The sequence below is a fragment of the Megascapheus bottae genome, chromosome 9 (assembly GCF_031878675.1).
Source record: "Megascapheus bottae isolate mThoBot1 chromosome 9, mThoBot2.hap1, whole genome shotgun sequence".
Taxonomy (NCBI): domain Eukaryota; kingdom Metazoa; phylum Chordata; class Mammalia; order Rodentia; family Geomyidae; genus Megascapheus; species Megascapheus bottae.
In genome coordinates this window covers 11,752,509-11,777,797 of record NC_143517.1, presented here as the reverse complement: position 1 = coordinate 11,777,797, position 25,289 = coordinate 11,752,509, and the positions used below count along the sequence as shown (strand labels likewise).

The 25,289-nt window shown below is 37.1% G+C and overlaps 1 protein-coding gene across 4 annotated transcripts in view; it reads right to left on the bottom strand.

Annotated features, from left to right (window-relative positions):
• Positions 1 to 25,289, bottom strand: part of Chd7 (chromodomain helicase DNA binding protein 7) — a 213,290-nt gene that overhangs the window by 42,283 nt on the left and 145,718 nt on the right. For all 4 annotated transcript variants that reach the window (XM_090338855.1, XM_090338857.1, XM_090338856.1 and 1 more), the window contains 7 exons: positions 16,188 to 16,302; positions 12,882 to 12,965; positions 10,497 to 10,634; positions 10,278 to 10,399; positions 9,400 to 9,643; positions 7,948 to 8,124; positions 1,677 to 1,820 (listed from right to left, as the gene is read on the bottom strand). In XM_090338855.1, coding sequence (XP_090194981.1) covers positions 1,677 to 1,820; positions 7,948 to 8,124; positions 9,400 to 9,643; positions 10,278 to 10,399; positions 10,497 to 10,634; positions 12,882 to 12,965; positions 16,188 to 16,302 — 1,024 coding nt within the window. The remainder of the gene's footprint in view (positions 1 to 1,676; positions 1,821 to 7,947; positions 8,125 to 9,399; positions 9,644 to 10,277; positions 10,400 to 10,496; positions 10,635 to 12,881; positions 12,966 to 16,187; positions 16,303 to 25,289) is intronic.

Sequence of the window (25,289 nt, the reverse complement as noted above, 5' to 3'; positions counted from 1 at the left end):
TTATGAAAGCTAAAAAGTAAATGGGAGTCATCTACAATTTAGTCAATATATACATAATATATGTATATTATATATTTATATATTCTAGATACATATATATAGCTAGAAACTAATTCATATATATCATTGATTAATTCCACTAATAAACACAACATACAGGTTTTGTTGTTTTTTGCCAGTCCTGGAGCTTGAACTCAGGGTCTGGGCACTGCCCTTGAGCTTTCTCATACCTAGTGCACTACCACTTGAGCCACAGCACCACTTCCAGCCTTTTCTGTGTATGCGGTACTAAGGAGTCTGAACCCAGGGCTTTGTGCATGCTAGGTAAGGACTCTGGTGCTAGTTCACACTCCTGGCCCAACATATAGCCTTTATTTTAGAATATCAAACCAAACAAACTTTACTCTAAACTAAACTCAGAGGTTGTAGACATAAATTGGATAGAAGGCACACAAAGACCAAGATTACAAGCTTATCTCCATATTTATTTCAAATATGGCATATAAAACATATGCATACCACTCAACTCTTATAGTGTATAAAGTAAACAAGTTCTTTTCACATAGAAAATTTTATTTATGTCCCATGGAAACCCTCTTTCTTTCTTTTTTTTTTTTTTTTGCCAGTCCTGGGCTTGAGCTCAGGGCCTGAGCACTGTCCTTGGACTTTTTCTCAAGGCTAGAGCTCTACCACTTGAGCCTCAGCACCACTTCTGGCTTTTTTCTATGTATGTGGTACCGAGGAATCGAACCCGGGTCTTCATGCATGCTAGGCAAGCACTTTAACCACTAGGCCAAACTCCCGGCCCCGGAAACCCTGTTTCTAAAATGAACTAAGGTTTGAAAAAGTAAGCAACCAGGCATGGTGATGTGCACATATAATCCCAGCTACCCAGGAGTTGGAGGCAGAAGGGCTGTGGTCTCAGGCCAGCTCTGGTGAAAGTTAGTATGAGATCCCTCACCCACATCTAATAAACAAACTGAAAGAACAAAAGGATTTCAGAATGTAGCTCAATCTGGTGGAATACTTGCCTAAAAAGTACAAGGAAAGTAAACAATGTTCAGGAACATATGGTTCAGCTCAGAACTCCAGTAGTCAAACAGCTCTAGAATCTTTGGGGACTTCTAATAATGTCCATGGAGGTATTCACAGCGGAGTCACCAACTCAGATAGCATAGAAATCTCTAAAAATTAGCCGGACACTGGTAGTTCATGCCTATAATCCTAGCTACTCGGGAGGCTGAGATCTGAGGATCACACTTCAAAGTCAGCTGGGGTAGGAAAGTTTGTGAGATTCTTATCTCCAATTAATCACCAGAAAACTCAAAGGGGGACTGTGGCTCAAAATGGTAGATTGCTAATGTTGAGCAAAAGAGCTCGGGGCAGCACCCTTGCCCAGGATTAAAAAAAAAAAAAAAAAAAAAAACTCTGAAAATTATGCCACCAGCTATGTAATGCTTCTACAAAACTCAATAGCCCTTTGTGAGCACAAACAAACAGGAAAATCTTTGAAATGTTGACTTCGTTCAATGGAAGGACACATAGAGCTCTGTTAGCAAGGCAGAAAAAAAATCATGATACAATGTATATTTTGAAATACAATTATTAATGCTTTGCAACTTTATTATTTAATTGCTCATTTTATGACTGAGAAACAAAGTAGAGGTGAAAAGTACCTGCTCTTCTGTTTTAAGATCACCAAATTCTTGCATAAAGGTGGTTTCTGAAGGGAAGCGACTTGGTTCCAAGAAATGAAGCAAACTAAAGAGCTCTTCCACAGTGTTCTGCAGTGGGGTTCCCGTCAGCAGCACTTTGTGTTCCTACAGTAATAAGGAAAGCCTGTGACCAAACTGTAGAACAAAACCAGTTTAAGACTATTGCTTTTCTCTGTATGACCATTTGCTTTTTTCTATTTGTGCTCAAGGTGGTAGATGGTGTAGAAGATCCTCTCTTAAACTCTGTAGACAACTTAAATGCATTTTGTTTCTTCCAGAGGTTATTAGAGCATTGTTTTAGTATGATGGCTCTCTTCAGTTTCAATGCTTCTTTTTCACTAAAGCTTTTTAATTACTTATTCTTGTGGGGGGCTGTCCCTTCTATCCTCCCCCTTTCTCCCCACAAAATTCCTGGATGTAATAAGCTTACAACTGTCTTTCTGCTCTCTATATTACCAGGTCTCTCATTTTGCTCTCTGTTTCCTGCATGACTCATTTTAAACAAAAGAAGCTCTTTTAATAGTAATAGCATATGAAAAACCATTTTGTTCTGCACAAATTTCCAACTGCAAAGAGATCAGAGCTTTATTTTAAATGCCACAATCATTTTTTTAATCAGATATTATTATGCTGGGCTTCCCAATACTTGGGAAGGCTGAATCAGGAAGACTTCAAATTCAAGGCCAGTTTGTTTTGAGAACCTGTCTCAAAACAACAACAGAACAAATAGAGGTATAGTTTAAGTGGCAAACCATAAGCACAAAAGGCAGGCAAGAGTGAAAGGCCTTGAGTTCAGGTATTAAAAAAACAAACCAAACCAAACCAAATGACATAGTAGTTCTGTCTCTATGAACCATGTTCAATATTTCCTCAATTAAGTCTATTTATGAGCTTTTTCTCTAGTTGTACCTTGTCCTTTTATTTATCCATAATTAACAAAAAAAGAACTGTTTTAAAATTGACCAAGCTTTTATACGTTAGTCAATTCATTTGTAACATTTGCATATCACCCGACATGGTTATTTACAGATTTATAACAGACTCTATAGAAAGCCCAACTAGTATAAATTTTTAGAAATACTAGGTTGAAGCCCAACAAAATCAGCATGAGGAAATGGGTGTAAACAAGAGTGGGAGTTGCACCAAGGAGAGAAGAGTAAACAAATGAAGGGGGAAGAGAGGAAAAATTCAGATAAGAATTCCTTGGATATGCTGGATGCGGTGGCTTAACCTGTAATACTAGCTACCCAGGAGGCTGAGATCCAAGGATTGTGGTTCAAAGCCAGCCCGGCACTAGAGACCATGAGACTCTTATCTCCCATTAACCATTAGAGAACTTGAAGTGGGGCTGAGGCTCCAGGGGTAGGGTGGTAGCTTGAACAGAAGAGCCCAGGGATAGCGTCAAGGCCCAGAGTGCAAGCCCCATGACAAACAAACAAACGAAAAAAAAAAAAAAAAAAAAAAAAGGGAAAGGGTAGGTCAAAGGCAGGGGGATGGGGGTGGGAATGTTGAAAGGGTGACACTGATATATTCATAAACTGCCAAGGTTTCATATATGCTAGGCAAACACTCTCAGACCCCAAGAATTTTTAAAAGCACCCTCACAGATTCAGAAAAAGGACAGTAGAAAAGCAGTAGTGATAATGCTTCCCACTTTTCTCATACCCTTTGTTACTGACTTAAGTCCTTAACATTTAACTCAATACTTTTTTTTTTTTTTTGCCAATCCCGGGCTTAAGCTCAGGGCCTGAGCACTGTCCTTGGACTTTCTCAAGGCTAGAGCTCTACCACTTGAGCCTCAGCACCACTTCTGGCTTTTTTCTGTGTATGTGGTACCAAGGAATCGAACCCGGGTCTTCATGCATGCTAGGCAAACACTTTAACCACTAGGCCAAACTCCCGGCCCTAACTCAATACTTTTAAAAGTTGAAACTATTTTGGGTGCTGGTCCTGGGGCTTGAACTCAGGGCCTGGCCACTGTCTCTGACCTTCTTGAGCTCAAGGCTAGTGTTCTACCACTTGAGCTATAGCTCCACTTCTGGTTCTTTTTGGTTTTTAATTAGAGATAAGAATTTTCATGAACTTTCTTGACAAGGTTGGCTTCAAATTTCAATCCTCAGATCTTAGCTTCTTGAGGTGCTCAGCTAAGTTACAGCTTTTCATTGTTGTTGTTGGTTATGGGACTTGGACTCTGGGCCTGGGCCCTGTCCCTGAGCTCTTCAGCTCAAAGCTACCACCCTACCCCTTGAGCCACAGTGCCACTTCTGGTTTTCTAGTGGTTAATTAGAGATAAGAGTCTCAGCCTCCTGAATAGCTAGCATTACAGGAGTGAGCGAACATACCCACCAAGTTAAAACTTTTTTTAAGCAATTAATTTTCAAGATAAACTTATTTATTTTTGAGAAAAGAAAAGAGCTCCAACTCAAGCTATTGAGCATTATAATATCCAAGCTTAACTCCGCCAATGTCCCTACAATGACCATCACTCCCATTAGCTCTGATGGAGTGATTAAACATTCAGGCATATTTCAGCAATCTTTGGCACGAGGGAGATCTTCTGACATTGATGGCATAAACAAAATAATTACTGAAGAATTACTACAACCTTTATGACACCCACTGTTTGTCAGGGAGGGACAAAGAGATGAAATGGCCTTGCTTTCACACACATCTCTAGATCTGGTCACCTCCTGCCTTCCTATGTTCTATCTTCACAAACATTTCCTGTCTCAGGAGAGGGACAAGCACTTAGCTGTCTTCCTTTTTTGAGAATTAACTTGGTGATCATATCCATCTAATACATTTTCATACTAACTCAGTCAAATCCAAGTAACAGAAGATCCCTAGAGCCTGTACCTTATAGTTGAAAACAGCTACTACTAAGCATTTTAAGTATGGCTATTTTAACTAGGATCAAAGCATAGAAGTCACAAGTATATATGTTCTAATGATGCTTCTGTATTACTTAAACCACCAGGGAAAAAAACTATTTAGAATTTCACAATCATAAATATATTCTGCCTCTGAACAATAATGTCTTCTATTTCATAAATAAAGCTTTTGCTAAGATAAAGGGTTTTTTTTTGGGGGGGGGAGTGATACAGGGATTTGATATCAATGCCTCACATGTACTATGCAAGCACTCTATCACTTGAGTCACACTTTCAGCATTATTGGTTTAGGTTATTTTTCAGATAATTTCTTGTGTTTTTGCCCAGTGCAGATCTTATCTATGTGCCACATGCCTAACTTTTTGTTGAGATGAGCTCTTGCTAAGTTGTTACCAGATGGCCTCAGACATGCCAGTATCTGTTTCTTGAGTAGCTGGGATTTTAAGCAAGAAACAAGAGATAAAGATTGTCATTATTTTTTTCCTTGCTGATAAGGTGATCTGAATTCAGGCTGCATGGTTGCTTGATTTGCTTATTTGACTGGCATCCTACCACTTGAGCTGTGCCTCAGTCAGGCTTTACATTTTTCTGATGGACTCTTATGGACTTTTTTGCCCACACTGAATCTGAACTACCAACTTCCAGATCTCAGCCTTCCAAGTAGCTAGTAGTTTTGGTATGAGTCACTGATACTTGGCTAAAGACTTTTTGTGCCAGTATGAGGCTTGAACTGGGCCTGGGCACTGTGCTTGAGCATCTTTTTTGCTCAAGGCTAGTGTTCTGCCACTTGAGCCACAGCTCCACTTCTGGCTTTCTGTGGTTAATTGGACAAAAGAGTCTCATGGACTTTTCATGCCCTGGCTGGCTTCAAACTACAATCCTCAGATTTCAGCCTCTTGAGTAGCTAGAATAACAAGTGGGTGCTTGACTAAAGACTCTCAATCATTAGAAAAACAAATACTTACTCATTTGTTAACTGGCTTCCCAATTAGTTAAAAATGAGTTAAAAGAGGTTGAAGACATAACCCAATGGGTAGAGTGTTAGCCAATGAGCAAACTTCAGGTACTGAGTTTGAGTTCTGGTCTTACCAAAAGAGAAAACATGCACATACAAAAACTAGTTACAGCTATCCTGGGTACTTAGACTAGCCAATAGGACAGTAGAGGGCTCTCAGGATACTTTCCCAATAGTAGTAGGCCTCCTTCTCTGTCTACTCCATTGTAGCACAAAAATATTGACAATTTCCATGTATGTTATCTGTAAGATAGCTTAAGGAACCAAATTGATGTGCAGCAAAAAATTTATTTATAAAATGAATTCTAACTCACTGATAAAATGTTAAGAGTAAATAATCTCATGAATATCCAAAAGACAAGAGATTGATAGCAAGTGAAACAAATTTGTTTTAAACTGTTTTATAGAAGGATCTACATGTTATTGATAAAAGAACACAACAAAGACAAGGCAAGTCAGATGACTGTCCCTTTCTACTGACTGTCCCCTTACTACTCTCCCTTAGTGGATCACCAGAAAAGTGGATTCCAACTTCAAAGAAATAGCTAAATATTTTATGGCTTTGAGTCTTCACCTCCAAATACAAGTGTTCTTCAGTATAATGCAAAACCATCACCTAGAAATACCAAGACAGATACAGAGTCTGTCCTTATACACAGTCACTAGAAACTCACATTGTTTTGTGGATTGGCCACCAAAAATAGTACGCTTTTAGAAAAGATGTGGGACAGTAGGAGTGATAATTCATTATAGAGTGAGATGGGACATTCTATCCTAAACAGGGTAACTTAAGACTTCTTCCTATAAGCAAAAAATAGATTACTCCTATTTGTAATTCAAAAATGAGTTTGCTAATCCAGTCCTCATAAGAATAGAAGCAACTATTTAAAGAAGCTGCCACAGAAAGCTTTAGGTGTTCTTTTCAATCAACATACAAAATATGCCTTCCCATGTCAAACTTTCAATTAACAAGTGATCCTAGTAATCTATAGATGTTGAACATTAAAGAGACTTAAAAAATCTTTTTAAAAAAACTTTTTTTCTTTTGTGCCAGTCCTGGGTTTGAGCTCAGGGCCTGAGCACTGTCTTTGGACTTTCTCAAGGCTAGAGTTCTACCACTTGAGCCTCAGCACCACTTCCAGCTTTTTCCTATGTATGTGGTACTGAGGAATTGAACCCTGGTCTTCGTGTATGCTAGCCAAGCACTCTACCACTAGGCCAAACTCCCGGCCATTAAAAAAAACTTTGACATGAGTTAAATCTTCTAAGACATCCTACATGAAAACAATTCTTTCAAAAGGTACATTAAAAATGGAAAACAAGCTATATGGTTCTTTTTTTAACATAATGTCAACTGTTGCATTACTTTACCCCTTGTCCCACCAATTCTGTGCCAAGACATACAAGACTAAAGGAAAGAAAATACAAAAGAAAAAACTTTCGTAGGTGGGGTCAGAGGGAAAAACTGGGAGTGAGGGAAGGGTTGATATTGTTAAAAAAAGAAATGTACTCTTGGAAGTGGCACTGTGGTTTAAGTGGTAGAGCAAGTACAACAACCATGCCCAGAGTTCAAGCCCTACTACCGACGTGCCCCCCCAAATACTCTTTTATCTGCCCCATGTAACTGTAACTTCTCTGTCTACCAATATAAATGCATAAAAGGCAAAAAAAAGAGAATACTTTGAACTTATAAGATGACATATGCAATGTATCATTTAAGTGGATAAGAAAAAATAAAAAAGATTTTCAGATAAAAAGAGAAAAGAAAAGCAAATGGTTAACACAAAGTCATAAAGTGAAAAGAAGCTTAAGAATGACAGTCCATGCGGCAGTTTCCAATAGGGTATCAGACATGCTGCAGTAGAACACAACAAAGCAACCAAATTCTACCATTGGAGATAGGTATGGCGTAAAACTCCAGATCAAATTTGAGGTCTTGTAGTACCTTGTACTTTCGAGAACTTGCATCCACAGGTCTGAGTCATTACCAGTGGGATGAAACCTACATGCCTTGGTCCATAAGTGGACAGACATCACTGAGGTAAAACTCAGCCCCACAATTAAATCTATAAACAAAAGAGTGAAGCAAATACCTGAAAGTCCCTTCAGGGAAAAATATCCTGATTATACTTTGCTGTGAAATGACTGCTTAAAAGTGAGAGCATATAGCGTAAGAATTAAGAACTGAAAGTTCAGAACGGTATATCACAATACAGGGCAGGCTTTGTGGATGCCCTTCACAGGCACCAAATTCAGAGCAGTACAACTACCAAGTAAGCAAGGATCCTTATGCAGAGCCAGTGGAATCACCAGGATGATCACTGACCAAGTCCATCATCTTGAGACCTTCCAGCAGCTTGCAGTTTCTATTTTTCAGTCTGTGGGCTTCATCAATAACCACACAGCGCCAGGGAATATTCCGCAGCTCTGGACAATCAGTCAAAATCATCTCAAATGTCGTGATGATGGCATGAAACTTATAGGACCCCTTTATCACTCGACCCTATAAGAACAACTCAGAGTTATTAAGCACTAGTGATTACGTGAATAATGCTACTGATGAAGACACAGTATAAAACATATTGATTTATTCCTCCTTAGGGAACCTCTTTCTTTTCGATAATATATTCTGCATTTTAGTTATTTTGGACGCTCTAGGCTGTTATGGCAAAACAGCTTTAAAATATTTTGTTTCTAAAATAAATTACAAAATTACTCAATTCAAATTCTTTACAAATTATATCCATTATTATTATTTTACTTTCTTATTCTTTAAAAACTTCCTGTAAAACATTAAAACACTTGAAATTAAAAAACAAAAACAAAAAATTAAGCTGGGTGCCAGTTGCTCACACCTGTAATCCTAGCTACTCAGGAGACTGAGATCTAGTTCAAAGCCATCCCAGGCATGAAAGTCTATGAGACTCTTATCTCCAATTAATTACCAGAAAAATGCAAGTGGCACTGTGGCTCCAGTGGTCGAGCACTAGCCTTGAACTGAAGAGCTCAGGGACAGTGCCCAGGCCCAGAGTCTAAGCCCCATGTCTAAGCCCCATCACTGACAAAACAAAACAAAATAAAATAACAACAATAAAAAACCCAACATACACTTAGAATACAACTTAGAATTTTATCAAATCTAAAGATAAACTAAAAATACCAGTTTCAATAGGTTTTCCTTTATATAATTGTAGGCCAGAATTTAACCTTAAAAACTAAACACATATGTAAAACAAATTTATTTCCAATTAATGTCACACATTTATTAGTTATAGCTTAAAAAGGACATGTTGAAAGTTTTTATCATGTCATTTACCATATTTCACAATCAACATCTCAGAGTAATTGCACACAAGTAACTAAAATCAAGAAAAAATTATAGCAACTGTTACTAAGAGCAAAGTATAAATCCCTTTCCTTGGATATCTGTTTTTTCCCCAAAGCCTAATACTTTCCACCTCTAGTAAAAGTACAACAAAATATTCTCTTATAACATGTTTATTTGGTTTTATCTTAAGGTATACAAAAACTGTATTACATTAAATTAATACATTAAATAGGTTTCGGAGATTGTCTGAAATAAAAACATTTTTATTCTTTCAAACAGAATAATAAAAGCTCTATCTATCTATTATCTATCAGTATCCAGAGATGCAGAAAATCAATATAAACTGGCCAAACAATTTTCTCAGTTTAGCAAAGTCAAGACCTGAAATATTTACATTTTCAACACTTGACAAGACACTGAGTGTACAGGGGACAACACGGGAAGGTTTACCTGGGGATCTTTGAAGTACATTTCATACAACTGAATGGTCCGACGACTAGCTTGACTCCCATGATACACAACCACATTCAACTCTGTCCAGGTACGGAATTCCCTTTCCCAGTTGGGGATTGTGGACAATGGGGCAATCACTAAAAAAGGGCCATGGATTCCTTTCAAATATATCTCATAGAGAAATGTAATGGACTGGATAGTTTTTCCCAAACCCATTTCATCTGCTAAAATGCAGTTTCGCCTTTGAGGAAAAATGAAGAGGAAAGTTTAGTGAGTATGGACATTAGACATCATTGTTTTCTCACAAAATTATACTTTCTTGACACTGGTACAGATTTATATGTTTTCTTCTATTCAACACACACACACTCACACTCACACTCACACACACACACACACACACACACACACACACACACACACACACACACGGTGACCATCCAAGGGTTTAGACTCAGGGTCCGAGGTGTTGTTCCTGAGATTCTTTGCTCAAAGCTAACACTCTACCACTTAAGCCATAGCTCCATTTCTGGCTTTTTAAATGATTTACTAGAGATAAAGAATCTCAGACTTTGCTGTCCTGGCTGACTTCGAACTGAAATCCTTAGATTTCTGCCCCTTGAGAAATTAGGATCACAGGCATGAGCCACTGGCACCTAGATAACATACATTTTCAAACAAAATTTTCTAAGAAAGAAAAATTATTTCTTCATACTTCTGATCATCTCTATTAATTTGCTGAATAAGTAAATATTAACCATATTTCAAATGTGCTCTTTAAAAATTTATTAAGCTTCAGATTAATATTTTAAATAAAAATGAAGGAAAAGAGATACGGTTCTTTTTTAAAATAAAGAAAAATATGTCTTACATACATGTTGTACCAATTGAAAAGTAGCCAGTTTACTCCCTCCAACTGGTATTCCCTGAGTTTGTTATTGTTTTTATACTCCCTGGAACTCTCCGACTTCTTCCAATCATCAGCAGGGGGTCGCTCCTGTTTCAAGTATGGTAAATCCCATTAGTGGTTTCTCAAAAGATCATACTATTATGTTATTTTTGAATTAAATCTTCTACAGTGAGCCAATTCTTACCACACGCTCTGTTTCTGGTTCCCTGGACATGAGTTTCTCAAACTCTTCGATTTTTGCTTGGTCTATGTCCCGACTCAGCTCCCATGTGCTGTCTTCATAAGGAAGTGAGCACCACTTCACCAGATAATGAGTCACAGGCTGGCCAGGTGAAAGTAAACCAGGATTGAATTTATTTGGTAAACACTACACACTAAGGAAAAGCATATGCTATGTTTTCCAGCAGATAAATTAAAGCATCAAGGCTGAGTTCGTAAATATTTTAAAACAGTACTATTTGTCATTAGTAGAACAAATAAAGCATTTTACCTAGGTAAATCTGAAACTCATTTTTATCTGTGAAAATCACTCATCAGGTATATGATTTACATTTATGAAGTAAATCATCTTAGCATACTTACATGTTTATATAATTTGCTAATGTAATTGTCTTAGCATATTTATGCTTGCATAACTGGCTACTTCCTTAAAGAACTTAAACTGCACAAATTTATTAGAATATCTGTCCTTTTCTTAAAGAGGTATTTGCATCCACTCAAAAAACAATGCACTTAAGCTCTAAAAGATTGGAGAGGGAAAACATTTGATAAAAGATTTAGGTTTTTGGTCTCATTTTAATACCATAATACAGAGACCTGGTTGTGATGTTAAAAACACCTACTATAGAGGCAGGAGTGAAGGCTGGACAGTTCAAGACACACCTGGCCCAGCTCTTAGTATACTGCCTTACAAAACAAATAAAATGTCCATCAGTCCCCCATGTCAACATTCAATAATCAGTCATTTAAACAGTAGTTAAAAAATGGGATGGAAGACATACTTTCAACAAATTCTGTTTGCAGGATTGGCTAAACACATGTACAAATATAATACTAGATCTTTATAGAATACCCTGCACCAGAATCGATTCCAAATGGATCCAAGACCTCAAAATAAAACATATATCTTGAAAATACTACAGGAAGGCATAGGAGAAGCACCAGGGCACCTTGACACATATGAATCTCTTTTATAAAGACACAGAAACAAAACGAATCAAAGAAAGGTTGGACAAATGGAACTGAATTAAACTTCCAAGCTTCTGCATGGCAAACCACATAACTACAAACATAAATAGAAAGCACACAGACTAGAAGAATACTTTCACTCGCTATTCAGGAGACATGGGCCTCTTATCTCAAATATACTTAGAATTCAAAAAATAAATCCCCCAAAAACAAACCCCCAAAGAAATAATGTCCACATTAAAAGGGGGCTAATGATTTAAAGACAGAGGAAAACAGGAATGGACAATCTAGGATTTCCCAAGCAGAGGATCATCATAGCTCAATAGCTAGGTATATGTGAACATATAAGATGGCAATAACAAAATAAACCCCAGGATATGGAAAAAAAAAACACCTACTATACATTACAAATATTCTATGAAATCATTTATTTAAAAGTAAAACTAAGAACTAGGAAAAGTAAGGATGTTACAGATACCATGGAATTAAAATATCATGTTTAAATTTAATAGAGTTTCACTATACAAAATTCAGAACAAAACGAAAGTTCTTTGAATAATCTCCCTAAATAATCAACTCTAAACACTTCAATATAAAACTCAATTTGCATGAATCAGCAATGAGTGATACTATTACCAAGACAAACATTTGGAAGTCACAGACTTTTCTCCATTTTTATCTCTTACAACTTCATGAGGTCTTATCATAAAGTGATGTGTTTTCTTTTATTTACTTGGTACTACATTAAATAAAATTTATCAGCTTAAGAAGCTCCAAATCAAATTACATTAAATTCTACTCTGCTGCAAAAGTACTCTCCAATAAACTCTTAAGAACACTGTATTACAGGATAGACATAAACTGAAATATACTGAAGTTTTTATTAATCATATTCTATAAACTGTGAAAAATGTCAATGTAAATCAGTTCAAATTTTAGAACTCAGACTAAGCACAAAATTATTTAGCATTTCTTTTTGGTTGGTCATGGGACTTGAACTCTGGGCCTACGTGCTGTCCCTGAGCTCTTCAGCTTAAGGCTACTTACTACCTTATACTTTGAGCCATCATGTCACTTCTGGTTTTCTAGTGGTTAACTAGAGATGAAAGTCTCATGTTCTTTAGTGCCTGGGCGGGCTTTGAACCACAATTCTCAGATCTCAGCCTCCTGAGTAGCTAGGACTACAGGCACGAGCCACCACACCCGGTTAGCATTCTTATTATGTAATAGAACTAACAACCAACCATTGCATTTTAGTTAAACAGACAAGTATATCATGATCCAAGATTCTAACTGGGACCAGGTATAAGCTTCTCTCATCTCTGCAAACAACATGAGCTGCCTGAACCACCACTTTGGAATATAAATGATCTCCTGTTACCTCTCCCCGGTCATCTGTGCTACGTGCAAAGTCCATTATCCGGTCAATCTCCACATAATCTGGATTAAAAAGCTCATCTTCAATCTGTACAAAGGGGGCAGGGAAAGGAAAGAAGGTTAAAACATTTGTTTATTTCCTGAATGAAAACATCAGGTAATAATTCATTTTCCATCACGCATCAATATTTTGGGTCACAGCAATACAAAATTTTTATTTGGTAAATTCTATTATATTAATTGAAATGCTACAATTTAGCAAAATCATTCCCCATGAGGAAATCAGACTTCTCAGACTTTGTTAACTGGGTCTTTTAATTACTGTGTGAAACCTTTTACTGTGAGAGAATGTTTAAGAATATTTTAAATGAAGTGTGAAATTACAATTCACTAATGAGCAATCCGAAAGGCTTACGGCATGCAATGCATTTAGCATTCTTGGAAGTACAGTTTCCAATAAAGAATCAGAGCAATGCACCACAAGTACTACTGAAGTCTCATAACTACTTGGGTTGTTATGCTATACAGAACATTTGCAGAATGTTACTCAAGAGCTACAAACACTGGAACCATTTCACATCGTCACCACTCAATATTAGTACCTCATTCAGAATAAAAGTCTTGCCATTAATCTTAAATGTTAGGATGATTTATTTGTACTGAATACTAAGTGTTTGGCTAAAAGAATTCAGAACTTTAAAAATGAGACCTAAATAACTGAGCTAATCAAGATTTTTAAATACTTAAAAAAAATAAGGGGGCCAGAAGTTTAGCCTAGTAGTAGAGTGCTTGCCTAGCATGCACAAAGACTTGGGTTCAATTCCTCGGTGCCACATACATAGAAAAAGCTCAAGTGGTGCCGTGGCTCAAGTGGTAGAGCTCTCGCCTTGAGGAAGCCCAAGGAGAGAGTTCAGGCCTGAGTCCATGCCACAGAACTGGCAAAATAATAGTAATAATAATGTGATACTACTTGTTAACAATGTTTTCTTATATAAAAGAATAGAATATGTCTTTAAAGGAAGCTGCCGACTAAGCCATATTTTTTAAAGCCTCAGTCAGAGCCAGAAATTAAAAAGCAAACAGCCCAAATCCCCCACATAAATGTATGTTGTTATAGATTAACTTAATGATGTAACTGTTTAAAATGCTTTGAAAGGCATATCAGAAGTCACTTAGACACAATTTTTAGCCTATGAACCTCAGGTTAAAAAGACAAGCTATCAGTTACAGGGTGGGTTGTTGAAGAACCCATTCTTTGTGTTACTGTGCCCACTTAAATGCCCAGTTTGTGTAATCTGAACTATGAATCAGCAAACAAAAATCAGAAATACAAAAATATAACTCAGTCAGAGTTACCAGCAACCTAACTATTCAGGAGACTGAGATCTGAAGATTGCAGGCCTGTTCAGGAAGAGTCTCTAAGACTCTTATCTTCAATTAATCACCAAAAAAGCCAGAAGTGGAGCTGTGGATCAAGAAGTAAAGCAATAGCCTTGAGCAAAGACGCTCACAGGCCCTGAGTTCAAGCATTAAAAACCAGGAAACAGGGCCGGGAGTTCGGCCTAGTGGTAGAGTGCTTGCCTAGCATGCATGAAGACCGGGTTCGATTCCACAGTACCACATACATAGAAAAAAGGCTGGAAGTGATGCTGAGGCTCAAGTGGTAGAGCTCTAGCCTAGAGAAAGTCCAAGGACAGCGCTCAGGCCTTGAGCTCAAGCCCAGGACTGGCAAAAACAAACAAACACCAACAAACACCACCACCACCAACAAAACCCTCAAATACAACTCAAATACTTCAGGCTTCTCCAAAGAGGTGGAAAACACTGAAATGTTCTGTCAACTTAAAATGTCAATACAGAGATGTACTAGCTTTGCAAAGGCTTCTATATAAACATTCAGATACAACACCAACACTAAAATTCACCACAAACCAAATTTAGATGGCAATACTCTTCTTTAAGATAACTTATTCTTAAGCAGAACTGTCATATTTATTTCAAAAAAGAATTCCCGTCCCCCATCCCCGTATTTTCCCACTGAGTAATCTATGCCACCAAACTTGTGATAAAATTTCTAGGCTAAATGATCTTTTTCAATAACACTTCAGGGGCAGGAGACATTCAAGGTGTAATAGAGAAGTAAAAGGAACCTGAGTAAAAGCTCTACAATAGCAGAGTCATGAATATTGAAACCACAATAAGTAAACAGTGCCTGCATAAAGGCTGGAGGGTGGTGGTGGTGGTGGTTATGTTATCCTCTGATAACCTTATTTAGAACAGAACCTAAGATTTCTAAATGCCAATTTTCTTGAAAGATAATGTTTTTCAACCTTGGTAAAAACAATTGGCATAGATAACAGTTCAGACAGACAGGCTGCTTAGCAAGGGCCAGATAACATTCCCTAAAGAGCATTAGACTACAGGAAACAGAGCCCAAATAAATTTAATAAACAGAACCAGGATTTAAGGATGGGGAAAGCTACACTGCTTTCTTCCCCCCGTCTCCTAGCAGAGAACACAGAAAAGGTCAATAGAACATATGGTATCCGTTTCTAAAAGGAATCTAGTGATTTTGACTTACCTGATGTGTAAAAGTTTTCATTTATTATCATTATAAAGTTACGGGAAGTAGAATCTCTTAGTTTATTATTATCCAAAAGATCACCCTTTCAAAGAATCATCCTCCTACTCTCCAGGATCTAAGAGCTGAGTCATAATCAAGTTAATTCATTCCATTCAGCTATATAAACTACTGCATTACTGGGAAGGCTGGGTGTTCAGAGTAGCAGAGTTGATATCTCCTGCAAGCATAGGCAAACACACTATATACCAGCTTTCATCCCTGTTCAGTTTCTGAGGACCAAGATCAATGACCTCTTCCAGTCACTTGATCAGAGCAAAAGAAATTTGCCAAATACTTTTCCCCCCAAAAGTTATAAACTTCTACAATTTACACTTGTACCTTATATTTACTGTAGAATTTTTCAATCTTTTAGGCTGCTAAACCTCCATAGAACATGTCTACTTTCTTTTTCATTTATTATCTACACTTTCAGTGCAAGAGTTTAATCATACCATCACTGTTATTTCCACACAGTATCCTAAGGACCAGTATCTTTGAGACAAAGCAACAGGAAGAATGAGAAATTTCCTGTTTACAAAATTTTTAGCAATACCCTGTTACCAATATGCAAGAAGCGGCACCAAATAAATTGTTCTTAATTTTTTCTAATCAACTTACCAAACTAAAATTAAAACTACAGAGTAAAATTTAATGAACATTTTCAAAAAATAATCAGGTATTTCATACCTCTGAAAGGAACTTGTTTTGGCCCTGCTTTGACTTAAATCGTTTAATCTTTTGCTGAATTCTCTTATCTTTTTCCAGATCTTCTACAGATGCCCATTGACAATGAAGGTAAGAGCTGAAAGAATAAGAATCATAATCTTGAAACACGTTGAAAATAGTTCTTTTAGAAAGCCTTATTATTTTTTTAAGAAACAACCGAAAAGATCATTGTTACTACTGAGCCACATTCAATATAAGAACTAATGTTTGAAAGTAAGAGAAAAATCAATTGTAGTATGCTCGGAGGGTTGGCTCAGGTGGTAGGGCGCGTGCCAATGAGAGCAAAGTGTCTGCAAGTTCCGAGTCCTGTTCTTGAATGGAAAAAAAAATCAATAACAGTGCTTAAAGTTTTCTTCAGTCTTCTGCTCTTACACACCACATGTTAAAAAAAAAAATCACAACCAGAAAATAGCCTAGCATGCACCTAGATTGAAAGAATTAAAATGGCAACACTGTCAAAAGTATTTTACAAATTCAATGCAAATACCCACATCAAAATCCCAACAACATTTTTCAATGAGATAGAGAAAGCAATCCCAAAATTCATCTGGAATAATAACAAAAACAACAAACCAAATAGCAAGTGAAATCCTTAGCAGGCAAAACACCATTCTAGGAGTAACAATACCAAACTTCAAACTATTACCAAGCCATACTAATGAAAACAGCTTGGTACTGACAATAAGAATAGGCTTGAGATCAATGGAACAGAGTAGAAAACTCAGAAATGAACTAACAGTCTTATAGCCATCTCATATTTGATAAGGGAGCAAAATCCATAGGCTAGAAGAAAGACAGCCTCTTTAACAAATTGTGCTGGCAAAACTGGATATCCAATGTGCAGAAAACTGCAACTAGATTTTCATATATCGCCTTGCACCAGAATAATTCAAAATGGATCATGGATCAAAGACCTCAATATAAGAACAGCAACTATGACACTAATTATAGGAAGGAGAGGAGAAACATTGGGGCCCCTGGGAACAGTTTGAACCTTTCTAAATAAGAAAATCTGGAAATACAACAAATCAAAGATTTGTTAAATGGGATTATATCAAATTTAAATTTACTGCATGGTATAGGACATAGCTAACAAGCTAAAGAAAAAGCATATAAAATAGGAGATTTTTACCAGCTATACATCAAACAAGGGCCTAATATCTAGAACATACTTAGAGCTCAAAAAACTAAATCCCCTAAAATTAAATCCTTAATGAAAGAATAACCCATTAATAAATGAGCTAGTATGGGGCTGGGAGTTTGGCCTAGTGGTACAGTGCTTGCCTAGCATGCACGAAGACCCAGGTTCGATTCCTCAGTACCACATACATAGCAAAACGCCAGAAGTGGTGCTGAGGCCCAAGTGGTAGAGTGCTATCCTTGAGAAAGTCCACGGACAGTGCTCAAGCCCTGAGCCCAAGCCCAGGACTGACAAAAAAAAAAAAAACAAACAAATAAATGAGCTAGTAACTTAAGAGACTTCTCATAGTAAAATAAAAATGACCAGTAGACACATGAAGAAGCATTCAACAATTCTGTCCATAAAGAGAATGCTAATAATAATATAAAAAAAAAAGAAGCCAGCACTGAAATTTTACCTCACTCCAGTTAGAATGGCCATCATCAAGAAAACAAACAACAAATGCTGTCAGGGATGTAGCCAAAAAGGAACTTACTAAAGTGGTGGTAGAAACAAACTTTTTCAACCATTCTGAAAAGCAATATGGAGGTTCCTCAAAAAATTGAACAGAATCACCTCATGGCCCAGCAATAACACTCCTGGGCACTTATCCAATAAAACACAAATGTGTCTGCAGTGTATACACATCAGTACAGCCATGGAGAAAATATATTAAGTGAAGCATGTCAGACCCAGAGAAACAAAGGTTGCATGGGTTCCTTCATTTGTGGTAGATAGAATAGAGATAAATCTAGAAGTAAACATGTTGGGATGGGCCATACACAAGTGTCTACCAATGACTTCTGGAGAGCTCAAGTGGTATAATCTTCTTAGAAAGACTAAATCAAAGACCAAAAAAAAAAAAAAAACTCAACATCAGGAAATGGGCACATCCAAGAAGGTGAGTGGGGCCAAGAGGAGGGTGACAGACAAATAAAGAGCAGAAGGGATGTAAAGATGCAGTCAAGAATTTGTTGTATATACTATGAAATTAAGAAGGGGGTGGGAGAGAGAAAGAGGGAGAAAAATATGAGAGAGAGTAACAATGTCGACCAAGAAATGTACTCACTACCTTACATATATATGTAACTGTACCCCTTCTGTCTACCACCCTGACAAGAGAATTAAATTTTTTAAAAAAAGGAGACACTGATCAAGACAAGATGCATGGTATTCATAAACTTCTTTGTTATATGGTACACCTCCTTTGTATAACTAATTAAAAGATTTGAAAAAAATGGAATAATAAGGTCTCCGAAGCAGTTTTCATAAATGAATGGATATTTTGGTATACAATAATACTACAGGCTGGTCTTAATTATATGTTCTGAGCTTTTACTTATTGGAAAATGTTTTTTATCAAATTAAAAGAATTTAAAAAGCAATTTCTTTGGAAACGAGAGGTGAAGTATGTCCTCAATTCTTACAAGGCCTAGCCTAATCCTGCCCTATAAAATCTAGAGCAACAGGTAAGGATCATTATCTACTCTGAGCTGGCCCATAAATCTAATTTCTGTATTTCTGGCTGAGTTCTTCCAGGACCTTGCAACAAGGTACCCTGTGAATTTTCACTAGAATTCCCTTCCTAAGACACATCTCTTACTGGGACATACTTATGCCTTCATGTTCACCATCCTCTGTTCTGAACACATTTTTCCCTACACTTGTAGACAACTCATCCTGCTCTTATCCTTCCCCTGACACTAAACAATGTTTTACAGTTTCCCTGGTGTTGTTCACTTTGTGGGGTGGGGCTGGCAAATGAATTCAACAAGTATTTGTTGAGTGCCTGTTAGGTGCTAGATATTGTTTCAGGTACTTGGGACACATAAGAAAAAACAAGAAGCACTGCCTTCAAGGAGCTTATAAGTCTATTCTTTATTACATTTCTGCTTGGGTAAGTCACCCTATTTCTCTGCACCTGTCACCTCCTCATGGGGACAGGGCTTGGACATGTACACTATCTGGTGCATTGCACATGCCCAGTAGGATACCTGCTCCAACCCACCACCAAGACAGCAGAAAAGACTAAAGTTGACTTGTAATAATGGATTGCATGGGGACAACACATAGAGAACTCTGCCACACTGGCTGGGGTGCAACCCAAGCCAGCTGCACAAACAACTGTTGCTACTGCTGCTGCTTGGTGAGTTCCTTGGCCTTTTCTGTAGCTGCCAGTAAGAGTTCACAAAGTAAACCCATCATTCCTCCAGCACCATCAGCTGGGTATGGTTGATGTTCCAGGTGAGAATGGGTATCTCCTGATTTGGTGAGTACACAAAAGAGTACTCTACGATGTTCACCAAGTGAACACTGACAAGAAACTGTCGCTCTGTCCACTGAGGCGTCTGCTGGTTTTGGTGGGAGTTTTCAGGATAGAGGTTTCTGGTCAAGAGTCAAGAGTGAGCTCCTGGTCTATTATATCTTCAGTCGAGACATGGTTGCAATAGGAATTCAGGTGCCATTTCAAGAAAGTAGTGAACATGTGGTCCCAGAACTCCAGGGCACGGCCTGGCCCAGGAAATCCTTCACCATCTACTCCTCCTGGGTAGACTCAGCATCTAGGCAGTGTTAGGAGTGCAGATACCTTCTTCCCCAGTAGTGTGAGAGGGGTGGGGGCTCCCCACCTCAGTTACCACCTTACCATGCTCGAGTCACCACTGCTGCCATTACACTGGATCGTACCACCTGATATTTTAATATTCGTTCATACTATCATCTTCTCCCTGCCCCCTAAACCTCATTGAGTATTTACTTTCTCCTTTTGGTGATGACATTAGAACAAAATGAGAAATATGCACCAAGCATGGTGCACATGCCAGTAAGCCCTAGCACATGAGAAGTACAACAGGAGGATGGGAACTTCAAGGCCAGCTTTGACTACCCAGCAAATCCCTGTCTTGGAAAACTAAGAGGTATATTTGTCATTCAGTGGTAGAACTCTGCCCAATATGTAGAAGGCTCTGGATTCAACCTCTCAAAGAAGCTCCTCAATCAACGTGGGAAAAAATAGAGATAGGAGAAATAGAGAAGGGAAGAAAAAAGGAGAGAAGTAAGGAGGGAGGGAAGGGGAAGAGATTGGATGAAAAGAGATTGGTTGAATACTTAAATATACACTTCTTTCACAATCAAGGTACTACTACTTAGAAAATATACATCCACTATAAAATCTTTTAAAAATGATTAATATGGTTATAATACTAAGTATCATATAATTTATTTTATGCTATGCCTCATACACAGTTTCAAAGGTAGGGCTGATTTAATCCCTCTACATTAAGAAGAGAAAGATTTTAAGTATAAGTACTTTTATGCATTGACATAATCCAACACACACACACACATATATCTGAAGCAGGCTCGATGAATATGCATCAAAATGTTAATAGAAACATGTAAAGAGTTACATTTTAAGTAATTCATTATTTTTACTTGTCTAAGTTTCCAGTAAATAAGCAAACCAGAAACAAAGCTAACAAAGTTAACCTAGTCAGGTCTCTTATTTATTTGACAGCTGAAAACACGTGTTTAATATTCCTGTCTTGGAAGGGACAAATGTGTGTATGAGAAGCATCATCCCTTGCCAGGAGCACAAGTACTTGTGCAAGTGAGCCTGCCTCTGCTCTATCTTCTGCAGACTGCGTTGAGACTTTCAGTTAGAAAAGTTTTTGGGTTCGTTTGCTTTTCTTCTTTCTCCTTTGTGATTTGAGATTTGAACCGAAGACCTCATGCATGTCAGAAAAGCATTCTCCCACTTGAGCAAATTCTAGCTTTATACGCACCCTACTTTCGACATCCCAATGACATCCCATTCTTCATACTTAATAAAAAGAAGGAAAAAAAACAGATTCAAAGACTGACTGCTATGTCATAGTAAACAAGGAACAAAAAGAAATCATACTGACAGACTAGCCAGCACTACAACTACAAGGAAGTTATAAAGAAGTAAACTAAATGAGAAAAACAGTGTAAAGCTATTAAATAATCTGAACTAGGCCCTATAAAATATACAGATTATGGTCTCATTGGAAAACAAAGTTTATTTTAAAATATACTTTTGCTTTAGAAACAAGTATATAATAACATTTACTGTATAAATGTAATGTTGATACAACAAGAAAAAATAAAACCATACTCCTACATATTAGTGAAAATTATAAATAAACTACTTTAAAATATTAAGAATAAAACACGGGGGCTGGAGGCTGTGAATCAAGTGCTCGAGCATTTGCATGGCATTTGTAAGGCCCAGAATTCAATCTCTAGTATCATTTGAAAGAAGGGGAGGGGAGGCGAGGGGAAGGAAGGGGAACTTTAGGAATGCAAGATTGGTTCACATTAGGAAATATAGAATATATAATGAATTGATTGATATTTCATCACCACAATTAAATTTATAGATGCTTCAGTCCTAATGCTAAATCTTTTTTTCAATTTTAATTAATACAGGGGTTACAGTTATATTCGCCAGATAGAAGGTGCATTACTTCTCACACATTGATACCCCTTCTCACATATAAATCTTTTTTTCTTTTTTATTGTATTTTATTGTCAGGATAATGCATGGAGGGGTTATAGTTACATTTGATACCTTGACACCCCTTCTCATGTTTTTGTCCCCCCTTTCCCTCCACTAGTCATCTTGTTTTCCCCCTTCCCTATTTCAAATAAACAAATACGTGCATATACAGTTGTATAAATCTTTTTAAAATACTGAAATATCACAGACTTTTCCACAAGATCAGAGACAAGGCATGGAAACCCACGATCTTCATTAATTATTCAACAATGGATCTGAGGTATTATTAGCCAATACATTAGATAAATCAAAATAGTAAGAGGCATCACAATTAAGAAATGACCAAGTAAAATGTTATTGACAGACTGTATGATTGTGTTACTAGAAAATCCTAGTGAGTTCACCAAAAAACAAATTTAAGCAATAAAAATAAATTCAGCAACAGAAGGAAAGATGATGTTTTTAAAAAGTTATTTTATAATAACAATAAAACAAAATACTTAAAATTTTTTAAATGTATAAAATTTATATAGGAAAAAATTGAAGCACTCTCAAAAGATTACACTGAAGTTGAACTGGAAATATAGCCTTTTACAGAGTGTAACTCAACATCCTAAATAATGAATTTGTAAATTTAATACAATGTTAATAAACACAAAGAAGCATTGTGTGGGATCATGTAAGATATCCCATATAAAACAAATGTGTGCAATACTACATGTGAAAACATTAAGGAGAAACTGCTAAAGGAAAATAGATCTACCAAACATTAAAATATACTATGCAAAGTAAATGTGGTCCTAGCTTATAACTGGTCAAATGAACAAAAAGTACAGATATTCATCTAAACAAATACACAATTTTAATACATGACACCTACGTCTAAAATCAATGTGGCAAAGATACTTTTTTTTTTCTTTTTGCCCCTGGTTCAGTGGCTTGAACTTTGGGCCTGGGCGCTGCCCCCACTGAGTCTCTTTTTGCTCAAGGCTAGCACTCCATCACTTGAGCCACAGCACCACTTCTGGCTTTTTCTGCATATGTGGTACTGAGGAATTGAACCCAGGGCTTCATGCATGCTAGGCAAGCACTTTACTACTAAGCCACATCTCCAGCCTAAATACAGACTTCTAAATTATGGTATTAGGACAATGCCCACATAACTACGTTTTAGTCAATGAAACACCACATATAAAGACTGCAGTACTACAACCACTACAATGGACTTGAGTAATTCCCACAGACTTGTGAGACAGCTGTTGTAAGCAAACTGCAATGCATTACTCATGTGTTTGTTGTAACACTGCTGTAAACACACTTACTGTACTGGCAGTGACACAAAAGTATACTACATACATTTTGTAGTGTAGATAGTTCTTGGTAACAAAAATAACAGCCATGTTACTGGTTATGCATTTAGGACACTATCCCTCTTATCATTATTTAGAACATGTGTCAACTCATTAAAAGTTTATATTAAGCTTGTTATGTAAGTTTGTATTATAAACTTGTTATATATGTTTGTATTCAGCCATGTTATGCTGGCAACACACTCAGATGTCTCACCTTCACCATTTTCCTGATGGCGCCAATGGGGCCATGTTGAGTGATGATGGCCTTGGCCATCCCAGTTTCTATAAGTACATGCTACGATAATCACACAATGAAGAAATTAAGTAATAGCATGTTTCTCAGAATGTAATCCTTGTGAAGCGATGCATGGCTATATTTGGGAAAGAACAAAATTAGAGCCATGCTTTATACCATACATAAGAGCAAACATTAGATTACCCACCTAAACAGAGAAAATGAAATGATGCAAGCACTACAGAAAAACATGGGCCAACTGTTTCTTTAACGTTGCTATAGGGGAAGGCCTTCTAGTTATGTCTCTTTCTTCTAGAAATCCACCTTGAAGTTATTTCTCCAGCAATTTTAAATTGTATAGGTTTACATGGGAATTCTTATTCTAGCATCATTTGCCATTATAAAATACCAGAGCCTATTTCCATACATAGGGATTTGTTTTACAGCCATGCAATATGGAGTCAGCTGCAACAAAGAATGAGAACCCCTATGAACTGATAGGGTGATTTCCAAATGAGTGTTGGAAAAAATTTTTGTTTTAAGTTTGCAGAGTCAAAATGTATTGACAGCTTATGATCTTTTAATACATATAATATATACATATAATACATAAACATGTACACATACCCACAGAAAGGGTAAACCTAATATTATTGAGGTAAATAGGAATAGGGAAAACATTATTTTGAGTAACATAGTTCTGACTTCTGCATCATGTTAAATGTTTCCACAGGTTAAAAAAAAAAAGAAAAGAAAAGAAAAGTCAACAGGTATATGGCTAACATAGCAGGCATATGGGGAAAAAAACCAAACTAATAACCAAACTTTATGTCCAATACATAATGGAATTTGGGGCAGAGGTACAACCTAAGAACTGAAACAAATTTTGAGGAGAGAATTTAACCTACATGTCCTCAATCTAACCACTAGAAAAACTCTAATCACAGGCTCCTTTTTAACAGAAATATGAACTGCTAAATAATTCTGAAACCATATCATGCATTTTTGGACTGGAAAGAAAACAAATACATTATAAACAGTAAGAGATGCACTTCTTATGGTAAAAGAAGGGAATTACTAAACACAGTTTAAGAGAGAAGGCAGAATGTGCCCCGTGGTGCTGCTGGATGGTGCTGGAAGTTATCAATTAAAGGAGTGGTTTTTTGTTACATGTAGATGGATATATCTATACAGATATATGTGTACATATGGTGAGCAGATAAACACAGGTGTTCAGGTTATCTGTACATGTATATGCAAGCTGCATACTGTCCTAACAATGTCTAGAAAAACAATAACTCCTCAGAAGCCATGACAATGTTAAAAGCCCCAATCGTGGTTCCTAAATTTCCTCTCCAATAAAACACCAGGGCTCCTTAGAGAACTAAATCACAGCTGCAATGGAGAAGTTACAGGATGCACCAGGAATATACTCCGGTGCCAGTGCTTAGAGAAAGAAACGAACAAGAGAGTAAAGCCAGCTTGAAAGCGCTCCCTCTTGCCAAATCTGGGAAGATGTGAGAGAGTAAATAATATTCCAAAGAAAATAATTACAACCTGTTCAGTAAATGAGAAACTGCAATCAGAGCACCAGTAGCCCATGCCTGTAATCCTAGCCATTCAGGAGGCTGAGACATGAGAATCACAACTCAAAGCCTACCACAGCAGTAAAGTCTGCTGAGACTCTTATTTCCAATTAACTATTAAAAAGCCAGAAGTGGAGTTATGGCTCAAGTAGTTGAATGCTAGCCTTGAGCAAGAAAGAGCTTAGGGACCC